This window comes from Buteo buteo, chromosome 8 (assembly GCF_964188355.1).
Source record: "Buteo buteo chromosome 8, bButBut1.hap1.1, whole genome shotgun sequence".
NCBI classification, from domain to species: Eukaryota; Metazoa; Chordata; class Aves; order Accipitriformes; family Accipitridae; genus Buteo; species Buteo buteo.
In genome coordinates, this window is record NC_134178.1 from 44,753,070 (window position 1) to 44,772,848 (window position 19,779).

General features: G+C 37.5%; 1 protein-coding gene across 2 annotated transcripts in view; it reads left to right on the forward strand.

The window, feature by feature from the left end:
* Positions 1–19,779, forward strand: part of STXBP5L (syntaxin binding protein 5L) — a 189,144-nt gene that overhangs the window by 107,193 nt on the left and 62,172 nt on the right. For both annotated transcript variants that reach the window (XM_075034404.1, XM_075034405.1), the window contains exons 7-14: positions 4,119–4,202; positions 10,810–10,933; positions 12,548–12,626; positions 12,803–12,957; positions 14,593–14,665; positions 16,005–16,152; positions 17,754–17,821; positions 19,067–19,107. In XM_075034404.1, the coding sequence (XP_074890505.1) occupies positions 4,119–4,202; positions 10,810–10,933; positions 12,548–12,626; positions 12,803–12,957; positions 14,593–14,665; positions 16,005–16,152; positions 17,754–17,821; positions 19,067–19,107 (772 nt within the window). The remainder of the gene's footprint in view (positions 1–4,118; positions 4,203–10,809; positions 10,934–12,547; positions 12,627–12,802; positions 12,958–14,592; positions 14,666–16,004; positions 16,153–17,753; positions 17,822–19,066; positions 19,108–19,779) is intronic.

Sequence of the window (19,779 nt, forward strand, 5' to 3'; positions counted from 1 at the left end):
TAATAGAGCTGTTTCAAGATAGTTCTACATACTCTGCTTAGCAAGATGATCAAAGACCAACAAGAGGTGTTGGGGGGAGAAATCAGACGCCCCACATCACTTCATGGGGAGCAGCAGATAAAAGTGTTCTTTACGTATGCTTCAGGAATTAAATAGTGGCTACAAATCAGTCATAATCGTTGCTCAAAATACAGATATTCTTGTACTCTACAAGTACAAGGGTATTGTACTTTGCAAGGGTCCAGTGGTATATTCTTGTCTGGGGTATCACAAAATTGTTCACAGATCTGGGCATGTTTTGCTGAAGTAAATAAGTAGCATTCTCCTGTGGGCACTGAGTGGTTGAGAGTCCTAAAACACAGACAAACCTTTCCAAATCTAGGACACTCATAAGATCTCTTTCTTGAAAGCCAGGGGAATTTGTGTGCTGACTGTATATTCATCTTTAAAAATTCTTTAAATTCCTAAAAGTTCCATTTTATATCAGTAACCGATAATGTGCCAAAAGCGTGAATGTAATTCTAGAAGACTCCTGCCATTCAAAATTTTTCCAGAGTACCCTCCAGGCAAACTATCAAGGCAGACTTTGGAGACAGTCTCTTTTATTAATGTAGCAAGCTGCGGCTGGAAGACAGACAACAAAGAGAATTTGCGCGTTTAATGTGTCACTGAAGAACAATTTGAGGACCTAGTGATTAAGTTCATGAAATATAACTGTGTCTGCCAAATCAACGAATAAGTGTACATTAGCAACAGACTGAAGTGCACAGACATTTGTAAGTGGCAGATCTGTAGCAAACATGACTTTTCTTGCTGACGCAGGAGAAGACATTAACTGCAGTGATTTGCAGTTTCCCAGCAAATGGAGAAAGCTTAATAGGAAAAGGTTTTGTGTTATTAACTATTAGCTGGTGGCCTAAACTTCCTATCTCTGAGTCTGTGTTCTGAGGTCTAGTAACACCTAAATACAGTGTGCATTTGGCAGGCTTGTTTTTTTTTCTCCCAGCTGTTTTGTGCTACTGGGACAAGGAAGGGGCTGGCTGGCACATACCAGGATGCAATTAGTTGATTGTAAAGGAGAAATCTCCCTAAAACACCATCAAAAGCATTTCATGAAGAAGGATTTAAGTCAAAATGTGGAGCAATTCCACTAGACAAGGAAGATCTTGCCAGGACTCCTCCCTCGTTCAAATTCTGTCCAGCCTTCTGCATGTTTCTTAACCTAATTAAGCATGAGTAATTAAACAAGGTGCCAGGAAACACAAGCTGAAGAGAAATCTGTTTTTTTTTCCTTCCTGGACTCTTTTTACACATATTTACACATATTTTTCTTCATCTATGTTTCCCCTCCAACTGCATTTATAGATGTTTTATTTTTTATCTCTATTACAGACGTAGAATTTGTCTTATAGATCTCTCAAGTGCTCACCATGGCCAAGAGGAGTGTGAATGTTTGAGTTTCCTATGGTTCAGACAGGTCAGAGTTCAGAGCATCATAAATACACTGGCAATGAGACTAATCACATCCACCCAGTTGGAATTTTGACTTTAGTGTGATACCACAGTACTAACAGTTAAACAGCACGGCTACCATCTGAGCAAAGAGAGAGAAATTCCCGGCTATGCAGCAAATCTGTTTATCTTTCAACTTCCCTGAAATCACAGCACTTTGTATCTTGCAATTCTGTAGTGCTGTTGTGCATTAACCATTTCAGCAATGGATCAGTGAAATGCTGTCTCTGATAGGAGGTATTTAACTTTTGGTAATAACCTGGAGCATGGTATCTTTGCAAAAGAGAGCGATAAAAATCAAAAGACAAGCCTGCTTCACCAGGGAGAAAGGCTTATTAAGAAACAGGGTCACATACTAAATGGTTTTCTGTTCCTTCAGTTTCCTGAATATATTTGTAAAAAAGCTGAGGTGAAAAGAATACTGGGAGATACAAACTGGACTCAACTGGTTTGTTAGCCAGCTGTAATGCACTGGTGCAAGTGCTTGTTATGATGACAGTAAGGAAGGCAGTCAAACTCCATTACATATTGATTAAAATACCTTTTGTTGGAATTAGTATGAAAAGGATAGTGAGAACCCCAAGCCGTGTAGCATTCGATGAACCTCCAATAAGGGCACAGCACACTGTGTTGGTTCCCTCTGTGAAGAGCTTTGCCAGCATTTTGATCTTTAGAGGTCCCAAAAGATTTAAAAAAAACCCAAACAAACTATCCACTTCTACTGCCAAGCAATAGGATGTTCACATGAGACATACTACCTTACATTAAGATAAAGACATAAAGGTGCTGTAATTGCCTTTACCAAGTGGGAGCTGCCTACAGGCATCTTTAGAAGTAGCCAGCTAAGTTTATCTTGTGGCCAAGGAATACGTGCAGCACAACACAGGCCTGAAAGCCAAGTGCTATGTGCAGCACAACATAGCACAGCATAGGTCAGCACCTACTCAGGTTAACTGCGCTGTGGATCACTCACTCCTGGGTATACAGTTGTCTTCCATTTAGGATCACTACACTAACAGCGAAAGCAGTCACAGTAAGATGCTTCTTTGTTCACTCTCTCAGTGGCAGTCTGTTAGCCAAGAATACCCTATGGCATCCTGACACAAGTGCTATCCAGTTAACTGCATGCTTTCTGAACAGGATGTCTTTTCACATTTACTCTGCCACAGAATCCCGTATTGACCTGACCAGAGCAAAAATGATAAATAATCTGGAATTTCTCCAGGACAGTTTGAATTTTTTGCAGGAGCAGAATTCTTAAGTAATCAGGTACTTTTCATATTCAGGTAGTAACTATATTAATTATAAATCATTCCCAGTTCAGGTAATACATCTCCACATAATGAATATTCTCCTGGCAATATAAAGAATCATATCTAGTAGGACTGAGACTATTCCCAGACTCTTTTATAGCAGTATTGATGTATCAATTATATTTAACTTGGAAATAAAGTGATGTTTTGTTTAGCAGTCCAGCCAAGTTTCATTTTTATGACTTATGCAAGCTAAAGTGAGTGATAGCAAAGATGCTGGTAAGGTTTCACAGACTAAGAGATATTCTTATCATTCTGTTCAATTTCTTAATATAGAAACTGTAAATTCTTGCCTGCATTCTGTGATCCATGTGTTTATGGACAAAGAACAACTGCAGTTACCACTACCAGTTGTATAAAATATTCTATAGCAGAAATGTATGAGTCTGCCAGTTTGGTCATTCCCAGTCTTCATGTCCAGGATAGATTCTTAGGAAGACATGCCCCATGGGAAACCATTTACAGGACACCTAAGTAGGCTAGACTTCACATCTTCCATGAGATCTGAAATTAATTGTGTTCAAATGAATAGTACTCAATACTGTGCCAGATCAATAATTTGGTTCTTTTCAATAGTGACAAGGAGAAAGGATTCTGTTCATTCTTATTTTTCTCTTAGGCATCGTTTTTCTTCTCTTTCATCTTTTCACAAATCTTCCTTGCTGGTATTTCTTAGGTGTGTGTGATGATATGACATACCAGTTCTAGAAGAAGTAAAAATTGGCATACCAGTTAATTTATTTTCAATTCCTAGGAAAGCAAGCAATTTGTTCTCTGCAGGGGGAGCTCTTCAAAATGTTGTAAAGCAATAGAAAGCAGAAATTAAAGGAATGTAAGTAGTTGAATTGGAGTTTAATCTGGTGACTTTTTGGTTTGAAGTTATTTAAGTGATCTTGTAGGTGTCGGTTTTTCCCCCAACCAGGGGCAAGGAAGGTAAGAGCTGACAGGAACATGCTATGGTCTTACTTTCTCAGCAGATACACAATTGTGGAGACTGTCCAGGCACATAATCTTGCAGAAGAAACAAGCAAAGAAAAAAAAGATGTATAAAGCACATTTTTTCTTCCATAACAGATCTTAAATTGTCAGTAATGAGAAGTAATTCATGGTGAAAGATAATTTGAAAGCAGGGTATTATGTGTAGTGCAAACTACAATCTTGCACATCAGTTCAGCATTTCTTTTTATAGTGCTTATTTATTTTTTAAAAATCTCTTAAAATCATGAAGTTCTTCAATATTTGTATATACCCTTTTAATCCAAAACTGTAATTGTGTTTGTTTCCCTCCTCCAGCTATTGATAGGCTATGAAAATGGGACTGTCGTATTCTGGGACTTACGATCTAAAAGAGCTGATCTGAGAGCTTATTATGATGAGGTAAGCAATTTACATTAATTCAGAGAAACTATTGTTCAGCAGTTTGTCATATGTCTTGTCAAGCAGGTGGATACTTATCTTAAGGCATTGCTTGTTCTGTAAGTACTGTTTGTGCTATGCTTTTGAACAAGTTACTGACAAAATTAATCAAAACCTGAAATCTCTAGTTCTAATGCATCAGGCTTTTGTGAGTGTACTACGACGTGGAGTCTCTTCCCCTTGATTCTGACAAGTTCATCAGCTTCTGTGTGGGGATCCTTAGTTGGACAGAGTGTAGTAGTGAGCTGACCTGAGATATAGCTATATTGGGAATTATATAATTATCTTTACTGTGTATTACTAGAACATTAATTAGAATGAAAGACAGATTAGTTTGTAGGGCTATTGGTCTATTGTAGGGCTATTACCTAGTACTCAAGATCTGATTAAAAGGTTTTCAAAATTGTATTCTCATAGTTTTATCAGACAATTGTCTCTTGCCATTTGTAAGCCGATTGTATCAACCACAGACACAGTTCTTGTATCAATAAACAGGCTGTTTCAAAATCAGATATATTCCTAGTTATTAGGATTTTAGTACTAGCCCTAGGGAAAAATCTGCTTTGTTCTGCCAGCCCTTCTGTAAAGTTCACCATGGGTGAATGTGAATGCAGCTACAGCTGAAGGTAGGAAAGGACATTTTCTTTAAAGTGGGCCAGGCAGTAATTGGTTTCCTTTAGTTCTCTTTCCTTCTTCATCTTGCCATCTTACTACGTGTAAGGAGTAGACATATTTATACACACTCTAAAAAGTAATTCTGAATATATCTGAATCCTGCACTCTTTCAGGCCTGTTTTCACAGACACATTAACACTACACTGAGCTTCAAGGTTAAGATTCTGAGCATCCACATAGCAGCTCTTCTAAAGGACAGGGTAATTTGGAGTTGAAACAGGCTGGTACTTAAGCCTCAAGACATACCCACTAAATTGTCTCTAAGTGACAGTCCACCTGTGCATACACTTGTGAAATTGCACCTGTTCTATTACTTAAGGCTGGACAACTTTTTAATTTTACAGGTCTCCGGGGGGGGGGGGTGGGGGGGGGTGGGTGTCTGTTCACTCACTGTCTCTCTTGTGCTCAGAATGAGACCACATAAAACAGGATCTTCATAATACTGTTTCCTTTTTTTTTTCTTCCCCCCCCCCCCCCCTTCTTGTTGAGACAAAGTGGTAGGGTGTTTAAAATTTCTCATACAATTTAGTTGTTCCACATTTTTCAGTACTGTCCTCAGGAATGTTTTTTGGCCTTTTTATTAGTCATGTGGTTTCGTCCTCAGTGGTTACTTGCTGTCTCATTACTGCACTTTGTGCAACTTGTGATGGCTTGCTATCGTCTACTGAAATAGTTGCAAAATTCTTACTTTGTCTCTAAAAGGGTTGTGTGACTAGCCATTGTACTTTATTCCAGACTTTCAGGCTCCAGATTGATAATGTTCCAGATCTGCTAGGATTCCCCTAGGGAGCTCCTAAAAAGGGTTCCTTTTTAAATCCTCTGTTATATAGTTACTGTGAGTCACTAATTATTCGTTTGGCATGTGCCACTTGGTATTTGGCACCAACCCAAGTTTTCAAACCCAGGCCTCTTCTTACAGATTGATCACCTAAGATCACAGTCCAGAAAACATTGTTCCTGCCCCCCTTCACCATTCTGTCCAGACTCATGCAAGGCCTCTGTGCCCCGTGACGCCTGACCAATCTTTCATTATCGTTGTTCTGGTACTGAGCCAGCCAGTTGAAATTGCAGGGTATCTCTCAGGTCTCAAGATAAATTACTGTAGTGTTCTGTATCTTCATTGAATACCGAAGTGCCTCTTTGAATGGGGTCTGAATGAAATTAATCCAGCCTCATTTTTCTTGTTACCATTATGCTTTCTTTAGCACCAGTTTTGAAACTAACTTAGTCACCCTATTTGATGGTGAAAGAAATGGAAATCTCATCTAACTCACCACTTCCTGTTCTGGCATCTTTAAGGATCGTCAGATGGAATGATCTTTTCTGGCTTTTCAGTGGAGCAGATACTTCTGGTTTGGAACAAAAATTCCCCTGGCACCAGGCTTCTCCATTAGCGCTTGGTGTGTACTGTGAGAAACACCTTATATTCTTGTCTTTGATGGACTGTGAGTGTTCTCACCAAGGCAAGTTCTTTCTTCTCTGTAATCTTCTTCAAATAGCTGTCCAGCTTGATAGTGTCATTCAAAATAAATGTCAGCACCCTGAAGACTCCATCCGAATAGTCACCCTTTCACAGGATAGAGCCTCAACTGAACTTCTCCTGTGTTACTCTTGATAGCACTGGAGTTCAGTCTCCCCAGACCAGCTGTTGAGAAGGAGGCTCTCTGTTGTTATCCACATCTGTAGAACTTGTCACTGTGTAGCACAGGAGTGAGAAGTTGACAGCATGTATTTTTTGATACAGAAGAGGAAGGGAGGCTGGTAACTGATTGCCTATCTACAAGTTTAAATGTTCTTCCTTTTTAAGTTCAAGATGGGGACTATATCTGCTGACATTCAATTGTTATAGAGAGGAATAGTTTCATATCTCATGTATTTAAAGGTATTTATTTTCATACAGACACAGGAAATGCTTTCATTTCATTGTCAGTGAGAACTATTATTAAAAGGCATCTTCCATTCAATTTTTTTTTTTACTATGTTGAGTGCTGGTTTTTTAATTGAGGTCTTAAAAGTAGTGGACACTCAGGTCAGATGGAATAGGTCCTCTTTATTTGCACACTTGAACAGCTGGCTAACAAAAGGATCATCAAGAGATAACAGTTCTCAGTCCACAACATCACTACTGTGAAATCTTGCCTGTCCTTTCTAGGCTGCATGGCATTGTCATACCAGTGTGATGCTTCTCATCACATGAGACTTGCAGACATGGATACGAGACATACGTTGCAGACATCTCCTCAGAATACGGGTAATCTCTGGCAGGGAGATGAGTTCTCTCCTACAATATTAGCAGGATCTGTCCAATACTTGCAGAAGTATGCCCTTTCATTTTCCTTGCTGTCCAGATTAATGACATGGAAACGTTGCTCCTAGAATAAACATCTCGCTGAGACAATCTAATAGCTTGTAAGTGGTGGAGCTGAAGACTCTGCCCCCTGTTCACAGACCTGCAATTGCAGCTTTTACAGCAGCATTCCTTACTCCATCTTCGTCATGCTGTACTTCATGTCTTGAAGGCTGGGAACCTTTCATAGATAAAACATGTATGTACATTTCAAATGAGAGAGCTTCTCACCAAGGATAGAAAAGGCTGTACAAGTTGCATGATCTGGAACTTCCTGTTTGGTGGCCTTGGAAGTCTATATCTTCCCTTTAAAGCCTCTCCCTGATATTATGGTTTACTCACTGGAGCTAAAGGTAATCCGGTCTCTTTTAGTCCCGCTGATGACCAGTTAGAGGCTGCCTCAGTTCACTAACTCCTGATACAAGGAGTTTCTGTTTTCTTCTCTACTGTGTCAAAACTTCTCGAGAGACTAAAATGTTCTCGCTTGTGAAGCGCCTCGTCCCACAGTGGAGCTTGAACCTGCTGCTAAAGAATCTTGTGTCTGATCTTCAAGATGTCAGCTGCAAATTTATTTCTTTGTGTGGATGATGATTGTCATCTTCTCAGTGGTGATGCATATGAGATATTCAGGCCCTTTCAATCAATACTCATATCTGATGCCCTTTATAAAAGGCTTTCCTTGCAAGCACTTTTATAAATTCCCTCAAAAGTTTATTTCCATCAACTGGTATAAAAAGAGAGCATATAAACAAGACAGATCCTTCAAAGGATTCTCAAGTCATTATGGATAGTTGGCAGACCCAGAAAAACAGCCATCTTCATACACAGACTGTCTAAAAGTTCGATGGGTTGTGTCAACGCACATTCAGAGCTTCCTGAAGCATAGTCATCGTTTTTCATTAGAACACATCTCCAAAATGAAGCTGCAGAGTTCACGGAAACATTTGCCAAATGACATCTCCCTACCTTTATCAAGCACTATGCCATTATGGAAGTATCAAATAGGATGTGGCCTTTGCTGTAATGGTCCTGCAGTACTACTAACACAAATGTTTCTTAAGATTCAAGCAATAGGATGAGATGAGTATGATGCTTGTTCAAAATATGGTTAAAAGTGGTCCTGCAGTCCCCATGAGTTCTTCTCAGTGGAGGAGTTTTGTGGTTGTGAAGGAACTGAAATGGTGTTGGGCATGCTTAATTTTAGTACATGCTGAGTATGGGAGAAGATAGAATATATATGCAACCACTGTGGGTATTGCAGAAGGAGAAACGTACCCAATCTGGAGTGATATGCTTTATGTGCATACACTGTGTGAACATTCACATGAGTCACCCACTGTGATGAACTCCTGTTCTAAGTAAATAACTGCTCCTTTTTTTGTGTGGATGCTAAAGAAGCGGATGAGAATGGTAGACATACTCTAGCAGAGGGAAAATTAGGAACTTGTTCAGTACCACTTTTCAGTATTAGTCGTGACTCCCAGCCGAGACCTTAAAAAATGATTCTAAGTATTTCTTGCCCATTTCGGGGCACAGTCTAACAGGTGAGTTTGAGCTGCTGGCATGCCAACTGTCTGTGACGGGAGCATTCCACCTCAGCTCCACTCAACAGGAGGTTTATGCTGGCAGGTGGCACCTGGTAGCTGAGCGGCAGTTTAACAAGCAACTTGGTACAATTTTCAGCTGCTCCTGCTCAGACACAGTTAGTGACTGTAACCATGTGAAATGTGTGATAACACATCAAAAGCAGATTCAAATTTGGCATGATAGCAAGCATGAATGAGCTCATGTCAGAATTAATTTGCACGAGGATAGACAAGTGAAGCAGCGCTCCCCGCAGATCTAAGGTTCTTACTACCCGAGGGCAGTGGCATTGGACTCTGCATGAACCATCTTTCTGTGTTGTCTTCTGTTGCTTCATAGTTTCATATCTTCTGGGTCTTTAAGAGGAATGGTGTGCCAAGCCCCCTCTGGTAGGTAGAAGTTTGAGTGACACTCATTATGTCACTCGAAGATAAATATCTAGAGTTCACTTTGTTCAGCTCAGTTAAGTATTTATTGGCATGACGAGCTTACTAGTGTGTTGGCAAAGCATTCATATACAAGGCATGTCAGATCGCTGTTAAAACGTCTGGCTCATCTTAATGCAAAGGCTCGTTTATGGCTATGCTGTCCAGCCTCATGAGCTGCGTAAAGTTTTGGTGAAGGGTCACAGCCTTTTCGTTGGTTTCTTCTGATGTTCCCTCCAGGCCGTGAGCCGTTATCAACCATAACAATCAATATACTTATTAAAAGAGGAAGACCAACAGGGAGTTTTGAATAGTGACCAGTAGCGCTTAGGTTTATTTCTTGTTAGCTTAAGCAAAATTGATATGAACAACTCCAATGCTGACTTACGAATATCCAAGCATGATTGTAAAGTGATCTGAATAAATCAGGTAAATGGCCATATGCAATTGTAAGGGCATGCAAGGCCTTAGAATTTTCTGGGTTGCAAAAATGGAAATTTATTAAACTGCATTCAAAAATAGGTCTCTTTTATTTACATTTACATAAAAACATATTGTGTGTTTTGCTATTTGGCAGCTAACATTTCTGGAAGGGAAGTGGATTCAAGGGAAAATTCTGTGAGTTTGTGCTTCTGAGGGGAGTGTATGAGAAACTGTGGTATACAATGAATCAATACTTTGTTTCGTCAGAAAATGGCTTTTGTTGGTTTCCAGCCCATACCAGTGAAAACGAAGGATTTACACCATTATCCTTTCAGCTAGTTTGATGTAATTATGGATATTTTCAGGCAGTTCCACTAATTGTGCACGAAATACTAAGAATGGACTATTAATTTCTGAAGTGTTGCTTTCTGGCATGCGTAACATTCATCATGTGGTGCTTGCATTATGTACGTAGGAGTGTGATATTCCTCTGAAGCACTATCTGTTCCAAAAGTATCTTACATCATTGTTTTGGTGATTTCCTATGTCAATGAAACAATCCTGCTCTCTTTAGTGCATTTGGTTTTATATTAAACATCCCAGATTTCTGTGTACTCGCTCTGAAGCTTAAGTATGGGGGGGGTGGAAATTACTCAAGAACGGAGTGCTATTTCTACTCTTCCTAAATAGCCCTCTGGGGAAGACTGCATATGTTGTATGTTACCTGTAAAACTTGTTACATAGAATTCCCTGTATGTTCGTCAGATGAAATACTTCTAAGGAGAGCTATCAGACATATTACAATTGCACTGTATGTCCCTTGTTTTTATACTTTTACCTTAATACCCTGTTCCTTCAACTTTGGTCTGATTCAGTGCAGGCTTTCTTACATTCTTGTGTTATGTTAGCATTTGTAATGAATTCTTTTGCTTGACTAGCAGATTACAGCCATTGGTTACTAAAAAAAGTGCTGGTAGTGGACTTTCGACAAACAAGAACCATCGAACTGTTGATATACCATTAGATTAATATAATCCAAAGTCATACATTGAAATATCATTAGCGTAAACACTGTATTCCATTTCAGTCTCAAGTTCTTCTTTCATTTCTGTAGGCTATTCATTCTGTTGCTTGGCATCATGAAGGAAAACAGTTCATGTGCAGTCACTCTGATGGCAGCTTGACCCTATGGAATCTGAAGAGTCCTAACAGACCATTCCAGACCACAATTCCACACGGTAATTTTGATAGTTAAAATGTATAACTAAGAAGCAACACAATATTCTCCATGTTGTTTGCTAGTATCTATGTTTATTTCATTTTTTATTGTAGCCCAGATCCAGAGTTGCTTCTTGCATAAATATTTTAATCTGCAAAGTAGCTGCAAAGTATTATAAAAATCAGAGAGCAATTTTGATCAAACTTTTTTTCATCGGTATTATAAATGTGTCTTGCTGTTTAATATTGCTTTCATGTCTTCTTTTATCCAATTCATCTTAATAGTCTACTGCTGGTGTTTGACACCCTCAGGCTATGGGATTTTAACATTTCTTTCTTTTATATTTTGTACTTATGTGCTTGTATGTGCAATTTTCACAAGAAATAATACATATTGTACAAGGCACTGTGTTGCTTGTTATAAAGATGGTACAAGGCTTCCCAAGTCACTGCAGTGAAGAATTTAAAAGAGTTATATTAAGAAATGGCTGTATCTTTTATGGCTGGGACTTTATATGCCATTTTTTCCTATAAATGAGGTAAAAGGTATTGACTCTACTGCAAATCAATACATTATGAAGGAGCCTGACTGGGTGGAGAGGGAGGGAGAAGGGGAGGGCAAGATCTATGTAGCCCAGAAAAGTTTTAGCATTTTCTTAAATTTCCTAATTTATTTTATCATTTTTAGTCATAGAATTGTACTTTATGTCAGAAGGGACCTCTCAGAGGTCATCTAGTCTAATCCCCAGCTCAAAACAAGCCTGATTAGATCAGTTAGGTCAGGGCAGCATCCAGTTGACATTGGACACTTGAACTCTTCCAACAACAAATTGCACAACTTCTCTGGACAACGTCTTTCGGTATTTAGTGACCCTCATGGTACAGATTTTTTTGCTAGTATCTAACCAGAATTCCCCATGTCACGACTTGAGTCCTTTGCCTCCAGTCATGTCACTGTGCACTTCTGAGAACATCCCTGGAACCTCTGGCTCCATCTACACTGTATCCTCCAGTCAGGTTGTCGTTGAAAGCAAGCATAGGCTTTCCAAAGTAACAAAAGCAAAATTTTTTATTTTTTTTTTTTTTTTTTTTTTTTTTTGGTTTATAAGTGAGTTTTCTCTGACTGGAAGAAAGTACTGAGCCATAATTAACCAAGAACCCATGAATTTCAGTTGTACGCTTCATTTAATTTTATCACTCAACTAGTTATACCCCAGAGCGTGTAACATTTTGTCAACAAAAGGAATTGAGTCAATCTAAGAATGACTTAGGAAAAAATTAAGTTGTTTATGGTCATAATGTGTTCAGAAAAAAAGGTATACATTTGGTCAAGTTTATTAATTATTAGTTAAGTTTCATCCTTCTCAGTAATCTGCATGGGTTTTAGATGTCTTTGAAGTGTGGTCTTTGGTCCTTTAGATGCCTGTGGCAGTAAAAACATAAAGCCATAATAAATGTAATTCATTCAGACAAATGCATATTTTACAAAAATAGGAGCTAATGCTCATCATGTTCTGTAGCTTTAAAGTTCCATTCTCTTACTGCTTATACAGTTGCTTCAATGAGTATGTTTATTTTGATAGTTCTATTATCATGATGTTTTAATACAGTTTTCATCTTCTTTCTTTCCTTAGGAAAAATTCAGAGAGATGGAAAAAAACCTGAATCTTGTAAACCAATTCTTAAAGTAGAGTACAAGACCTGTAAAAACAGGTATGTTTTTAATTCTGTAATTAACTCAATGTTACCTTCCTGAATTAAAGTCCTTTTAAAATCTTTCCAGCTTTCTTCTTGCAAAGCTATTTATTTTTTAAAGGTACTAAACCTGTAATGTAAACTTGTATGTACTATGTAAACTTATGATTATTATGTTGGGTTTTTTAATACAGTGAACCATTTGTGATATTTTCTGGTGGATTGTCATATGATAAGGCTTGTCGAAGACCAAGTTTAACCATCATGCATGGGAAAGCAATTACAGTTCTTGAAATGGATCACCCTATAGTTGATTTTTTAACTCTTTGTGAAACCCCATATCCAAATGGTGAGTTTATTAAGTAAAACGCAGTTACAGATAATATAAAGAGAGTGATCTTCTCTCGTACTTTAATTCCATTCCAGGGACTTCCATTCCACAGTTGTCTCCATCTCAAGAAAACCACATCACTGAAAGTAACTGGACCTTGTTTGCGTTCTCAATGTAGGAAGCAAGCAATGAGCGTACAATAAAGCATGCATAAATGTCCAGATATAAGCTTGAAACACATGGGCTAGTGTGAGGAAATATTGCTATTAATCAAACATATGTGCTTATATTTCTGATGTTTTTCATGAGGCTGGAAAGGTACAGATTGCTAAATTATTGAAGATTAAACTATCACTTATCTGAAAAAAACTTCTTATACTTCAGCCTGAATTGAACTGTTAGAAGTGTTTTGCTGCATATTGTGGGGCTGCCAAATTCTGAAGTACATTCACAGAAAATTCCAGAAAGTAAATTAAGAAAAGTTTTAAGTCAAAAAGAAATTGAGTTTAGCATTTTAAGCCCTCATGCAGAAAAATAAAATAGATCCTATATACATAGCTAAATCAAATACATATTAAAAACATTTAGTAAAGATAAAGTGTATATTTGTTTCAATGTCATGCAAAACTTTAATTTTCAGTCATCAAAGTTAGTTTGGGCCTTCATTTAACTGTGTCAAATACAGTGACACTTCCCAGCACTAAGATTTTGTAGCCCCTTTCTCAGCTTGCACACTAATAATCAAAAATTTTGGTTCAACCTGTGTTATTCATAGCCTTGTATAAAAACGGGCCACAGATAACATGTATTCATAGCCGGCCTGACAGGGAGGTAAATCGCTCGCTGTCAACTTACTCAGCCTTTTGGCATCAGCCAGCTGAAGAGTGTACTCTGAGCTTGCACGCGCTGGAATGTTTTGCTGCTGTTGAAAAGAGAGTCATAGTTTCACATTTATATTTTTTAAAGTAATTTTTATCCTATGTAAACTAATGCACCCTGTGGTCAAGGGAAGCATTTATTTGTCATTTTAATTGTTTATTTTTGATAAATGAAAAAAGCGTTGAATAAAACCACAAACAATATAATCTCCTAAAGAGTGTATGGGAGGAAGGAGCATGTCAGTATCTGAACTGAACACAGCAGACTTACAGGATTCCTTTGGAATATTCCTTTGGAATCACTTTGGAAAGGAGGGCGTTGTGTATCATCAAGTGGACTGGACCAGCTGTTCACAATCTGTTTTTGAAGAATAGTTACATACAGTAGAAGTACTGGACAGCAAAAATACATTTTCTGTATAATAATTGGATTCAGCAATGCAGATACACACAACTTATTCATATTGTTTTTCTTTACTTCCAATATGCCATCATGCTGGCATGCCATAATATGCCATCGTGCTGGCATGCCATAATATGCCAATTCTATTTCTGCTATGTACGTCGATCCGCAGTAGTGCCGCAAAGTAATTTCTCACTTCCTCTCTGGCCCTACTTGGCAGATATGTCTAGTGTGTGGATATGTCTAGGATTTGTACCTTAAAACTTTTGTTTAATATACTGTGAAAGTTCAGAGAACATAAATATGACTTGCTCGTTTAAAATGACTAATAGGAGAATTCCATGTCTTTTATACTTGATTCCTCACTTACAGAATTTCAAGAACCCTATGCTGTAGTTGTGCTTTTGGAAAAAGATCTCATTGTTGTTGACCTGACACAAAGCAAGTAAGTATGAAGTCTTATACGAAGCTATTTGTGTATCTTAACTGTCCGGCAAAGGATGATAAAAATGTTATCATGCAATGTCATTTTACTATCCAAAATCATTCACTCTTGGTAATAATTCACTCTATATGTTTACCTCTACCTTAAGAGCTAAGATCAGCTATTCAACAGGAACTTGCGGTAATATTTGTTTTTAAGTTTGGAAATATATCTAAATCTGCAGTCCCTTCAACATAGCCCTCAAACATTCACTCAGCTTCGAAGTTAAGTAGTACTTGGTCACGTGCTGAATTATGACCTGAATGTGTGTTTTGGAAACCAGATTCAACTACTACTTACATGCATGCCTAACTTCACTGGACTCCACAGGGACTACCACTTAAGTATTTACTTAAGTATCTTAATAAATAATGGCATTGATTTGTAGTGTATCTGTGGGATTATTTAATGATTCAGTTGCTGCTTTAAATGACAAATAGTTCTTTCACATCAGAATCGATGTTCTTATCAAAGAGGAACTATACATCATGTAATGCATAATCCAGTTCTTATTTATTTAGTTCTGCCTCCAACACTACCAGTAATATACATCCACATTCACACTGGCATAATGAGGAACAGATTTTTGTCTTTAATGTCTTGAAGAACTTTTAAGTGAATCATATTCTGATCTCGCTTACTTTCAAGAATAATTCAGATCATCTCAGCACTAGAAAATGGATGTAACTGAAATCAGAACCAATTTTCCTATATTTTGAATTGTGAATAACGTTGTGTAATATGCCAGAAGCAAGGCCTTCCTTCTTATCAGAACGTCCAAACTGGTGGAATTGGAAGTAAAATGAGATCTGTTTAATATGTTATTGCAATTGTTCACTGTAGAATCAGTAGTCCACCAGCCCGATAAGCTAAGCTGCTCAATATAAAATCCACAGTTGTGTAAGTAGTTCTTAGGTCATAGTATATATCATATCCATGAACCTGAAGCTTCTAGAAAATGTGTCACTTCTGTATAAATAAGATTTTGAGATGTTGGGAAAACAGTTCCTAATCCTTATTCACACAAGTAGTCCTATTAGCCTTAGGAAGTATTCACATTAATGGATATTTATGTTACAAGAGGATTCTTGTCACAACAGTGGAATTTTTATATCTTTGAGTAACTAGACATTATTATTATTGACATTAAAAACAATACATATGTTTGAATAAATAAGGGAAGATGTACTTTATTAGTAATGATTTTACTTAGATTGTTATACACTTTGATATAACAATATATTTTCTTCTATGGCTCAGTGTGTCACAGTGCTTCTAATAAATTGTCTTCCTTAACTAGTTTTCCAATCTTTGAAAATCCATATCCTATTGACATTCATGAGTCACCTGTTACCTGCACAGAATATTTTGCGGACTGTCCTCCAGATTTGATTCCTGTACTCTATTCTGTGGGAGCAAAACATAAAAAGCAAGGATACAGCAATAAGGTAAACAAATATTTTTTTTAAACAAAGAAGGTAGATGTACAACCTGTGTTTTTGTAACATCTTACCAAATTGTATTCATTTTACTTCATTAATAATCACTTTTAAGTTGGTCCAAGCAGCAGCTTAGCAGCATGCTTATGTCCTGATATTTGTCCTCAGAAACCCCATCACTTAAGCACAACCATTAGTGACCATTATATAGGACTTAATCATTAGGCTGCTGGAGTTATGCCAGATCAGATTGAGTTAAAGGAGAGCCAGCAGTTTGAATTTGTCTGGGTAAGTTATCTCTATAAAGTGAAAACATTGTAACTGAAAGAAGTTAGCAGAAGAGTTTCAGTGAAAGTTGAGGGTTGACAGCATGTCTGTGAGATTTTTATTAAATAGGGACATCAATAATTATTTTACTGAGCTACCAAAATCTTAACATAATGCTTTTAGAAATAGGACAAGCTGCAGAAGTAAAAAGAGGAAATGCAATTATTTTATAAATTTCAAGCATTAATCTGGTTTATGTTTTGACTAGAACTAATCCATCATAATACACTAATTAGAAAAAATATTGCGTAAACAAATCAGACATCATCGGTTTTCTATTCATATTAACAGTATTCTCCTTGGAGCTGCCTTGTTTTCCATGAACTGAGAAACTGGGCCCTATCTACTTCTTTTGGATTTTGATTCAGCAACCTACTTCAGAAAATACTTTTTTTCTCTTATTTGAATTTGTCTGCTTATCTGTCCTTACCTCATATACATAGTTTCCCAAACTTTTCATTACCTACCTGTATTGCTTGTGCACTCTCTTGATCCCTTGCTTTATTTGTGTACATACAAATATACATTCCAAATGTAGATAGCCACTAATTTGCCACCCACCCAATTCTGTACCCACAAGCATCCACTCCAAGTATCCAGATAACCAGTTTGTGCTCCCAGGTTTTTTCCACCCACTTGTACTCCACACACATCCTCACTGACTCTGCACACACGTCATTCTTCACATCCTGTATCCATACATGTCAGGCTTTAGGCACAGACCAGCATTTCGTTCTACCAGCCTAGACCAAGGAGGAGAATGGGAATCTTGCCACTAGTAAGCAAAAGGCAGAGAAAGAGATGATGATTTCATACGTTCTGTAAAAATTGCATTCCCTTATCTCATATGTCATGGCATCATGCTCAGATACTTGTTTCTGGGCCAGCTTCTTCAGTAGTCTTCATCTTCAAAATAGATTCTCAGTCTATTCAGTGCTCTATAGAAAATTCAAGAGTCCAGCAATCTGAAAAAAGTAGCAGAAATGTTTGTTACTCCTTCCTTTAGTTCTTATTTTGGATTGTTGAGTGTTAGCTATGCAGAACTATTTTAAAAACATAGAACTTTAATTGATAACATAAAAATGTTATTAAGTTTTAAAAGCCTTAATTGATTATATAAAAATGTTAATAAGCTTTAAAAGCCTTGAATGCTACACATTTTTGTTTCTTTGGAGTTGTATTGCTTTTTGGAGGAAGATGTTGTCTACTCCTGAGTTTAAAAATTAACCAAGCAAGATTCATCAGAATTAGTTCTGGTCTCTGTACTCTCGTTGTTTGTTTAGGAGTGGCCTATCAGTGGTGGAGCATGGAACCTTGGAGCTCAGACTTATCCTGAAATCATTATTACAGGGTGAGAATGAAATTGAAGATTGGTACTTTTAAAATGTTCATGTCTACAGCTTTTGATTGTGGGTTAGCTATGGGTAAGAGTTGACCCTTCACAGAGTGTGCATATCCTGGCCTCCTCATTTGAGGTATGTGGGTTTTCCCCTTGTGCAAAGTCACCAGAGAAATTCCCATTTGCTGTAGAAAACAGAATTTTGTACTCGGGGATGAGCTACCATTAAGAATTACCATTTGAGGCCCCAGTGTTAGACAGCAAGTCTATATACTTGTGAAGATGGGGTCTTTGGAAAGGAAAATCCATTGGAAGAGAATATTTTGGTCTTGAAGGGCATAGAGAATAGCTTTAAAAAGGGGAGCAGCTGTTCTGCTATAGCAGTTGTCCTTTGGCCTTCTGGAGACTTGGTATCTAGGGACGGTTTGGGAATTCATTTTAATACCCCAGCATTAGTGAGGGTGTGGTGCGCTGGGATGAATTTCACCTTGTGAGTGAGAGCCAGCCCCTTCACAGAAAGGTATAGAAGGGCTCAGATTGCAGTAGAAGCCCCGTAAGCAATGCCTGATGGATTTTCAAGGGGCCATGCTGTAAAACAGAAGCTGTTCAGCTATGATGCACTCTGTTTCCCTCTGGTCTCATCCATGCTGATGATAGCAATATACTTGATAAATTGTTATTATCAATGATACTTCACACCTGTTTTTAAAAATAGGATGATTATGTGTACAATAGTACCAATAAGGTGATGAAGGGGTTATTCTCATTTTAAACAGAAATGTCTGCTTTCTCCAGCTTTACTTCAGGGATGATTTTGTGTTAATAAAATAAACACAGCTGTAAGGTATTAAGCAAAACAAAGTTATTCTCTGTCCTTTCAAAGTTCATTATACATGCCATTTTTTGAGTGCATAGGTTTGACGCTGGCCCACTGCAAAGCCAAAAGTGCTGTAATTTTAACTTGTCATTAGCATGGGAATTAATTTCTTGCTGTTGTGATCTTAAAATTCATTGGGGGCTTGGTTGTCTGGAGGAAATGCATGAAGAAGTGTTTTATTAATCTAATCAAACTAACAACAAAATATTTTATTATAGTGAGTATATATATATATCATTATATATTGTCAGTAAGGTATGGAGAGTTACCACGTGAGCAAAATACAGTTGTTCTGCTTATATTTATCACTCACTGAAAGTAGAAGATGTTTTAGAATTGCATCTTGTTTTAACACATTTAATTTTTATATTTTTTTTAAGCCATGCAGATGGATCAGTAAAGTTTTGGGATGCTTCTGCCAGTAAGTTTCTAAAGTTCATTTTTATATAATGCTGAAAAATCATACAGGCATATATATGTAACATGATATTTAACAGTATGAGTAGTAATACCTGGGATGATATAATTAGGAATAATGAGGTAAAATTAAGCAACGGACAAGGAGAAAATGAGCATTTCCAAACCCTCCTTTCACAAAGAATTTTACATAGGCATGTAAACTGAACATGACTAAGAGTTGGTTTTTTATTATGTAATTTGACTATTTGGAAATGAAGGAAAAACAGATACATGCTGCTTAGAGTTTACATCTTCCGGTATTTTCAAGTTATGGTGAAAACCAAAAAGAGAAAAATTCACAAGGTCAACAGGAGTTTATCTGCAAAGACAGAAGTTTGAGAGAGCTTTAATATGAACAAAAATAGGATAATTGCTTTTATTTAGAGAAGCAGTGCGAGGCATTAGACCTCGTCTTGTGCATATTTCATTACATACGCTCTTGACAAGAATATGCAAATACAGGCATTAAAGTTAGGGTGAAACAATACAACCTGTTGCAAGACCCCAAAGCATTTAGTGTATACACTGCACAGAACCAGTGTCCTAGTCATTTCTTCTTTAATTCTGGCAGGAATGGGGAAAGGAAGAAACTTCTCATAGGAAACATAAACATAACCCACTAATCAGTATGTAC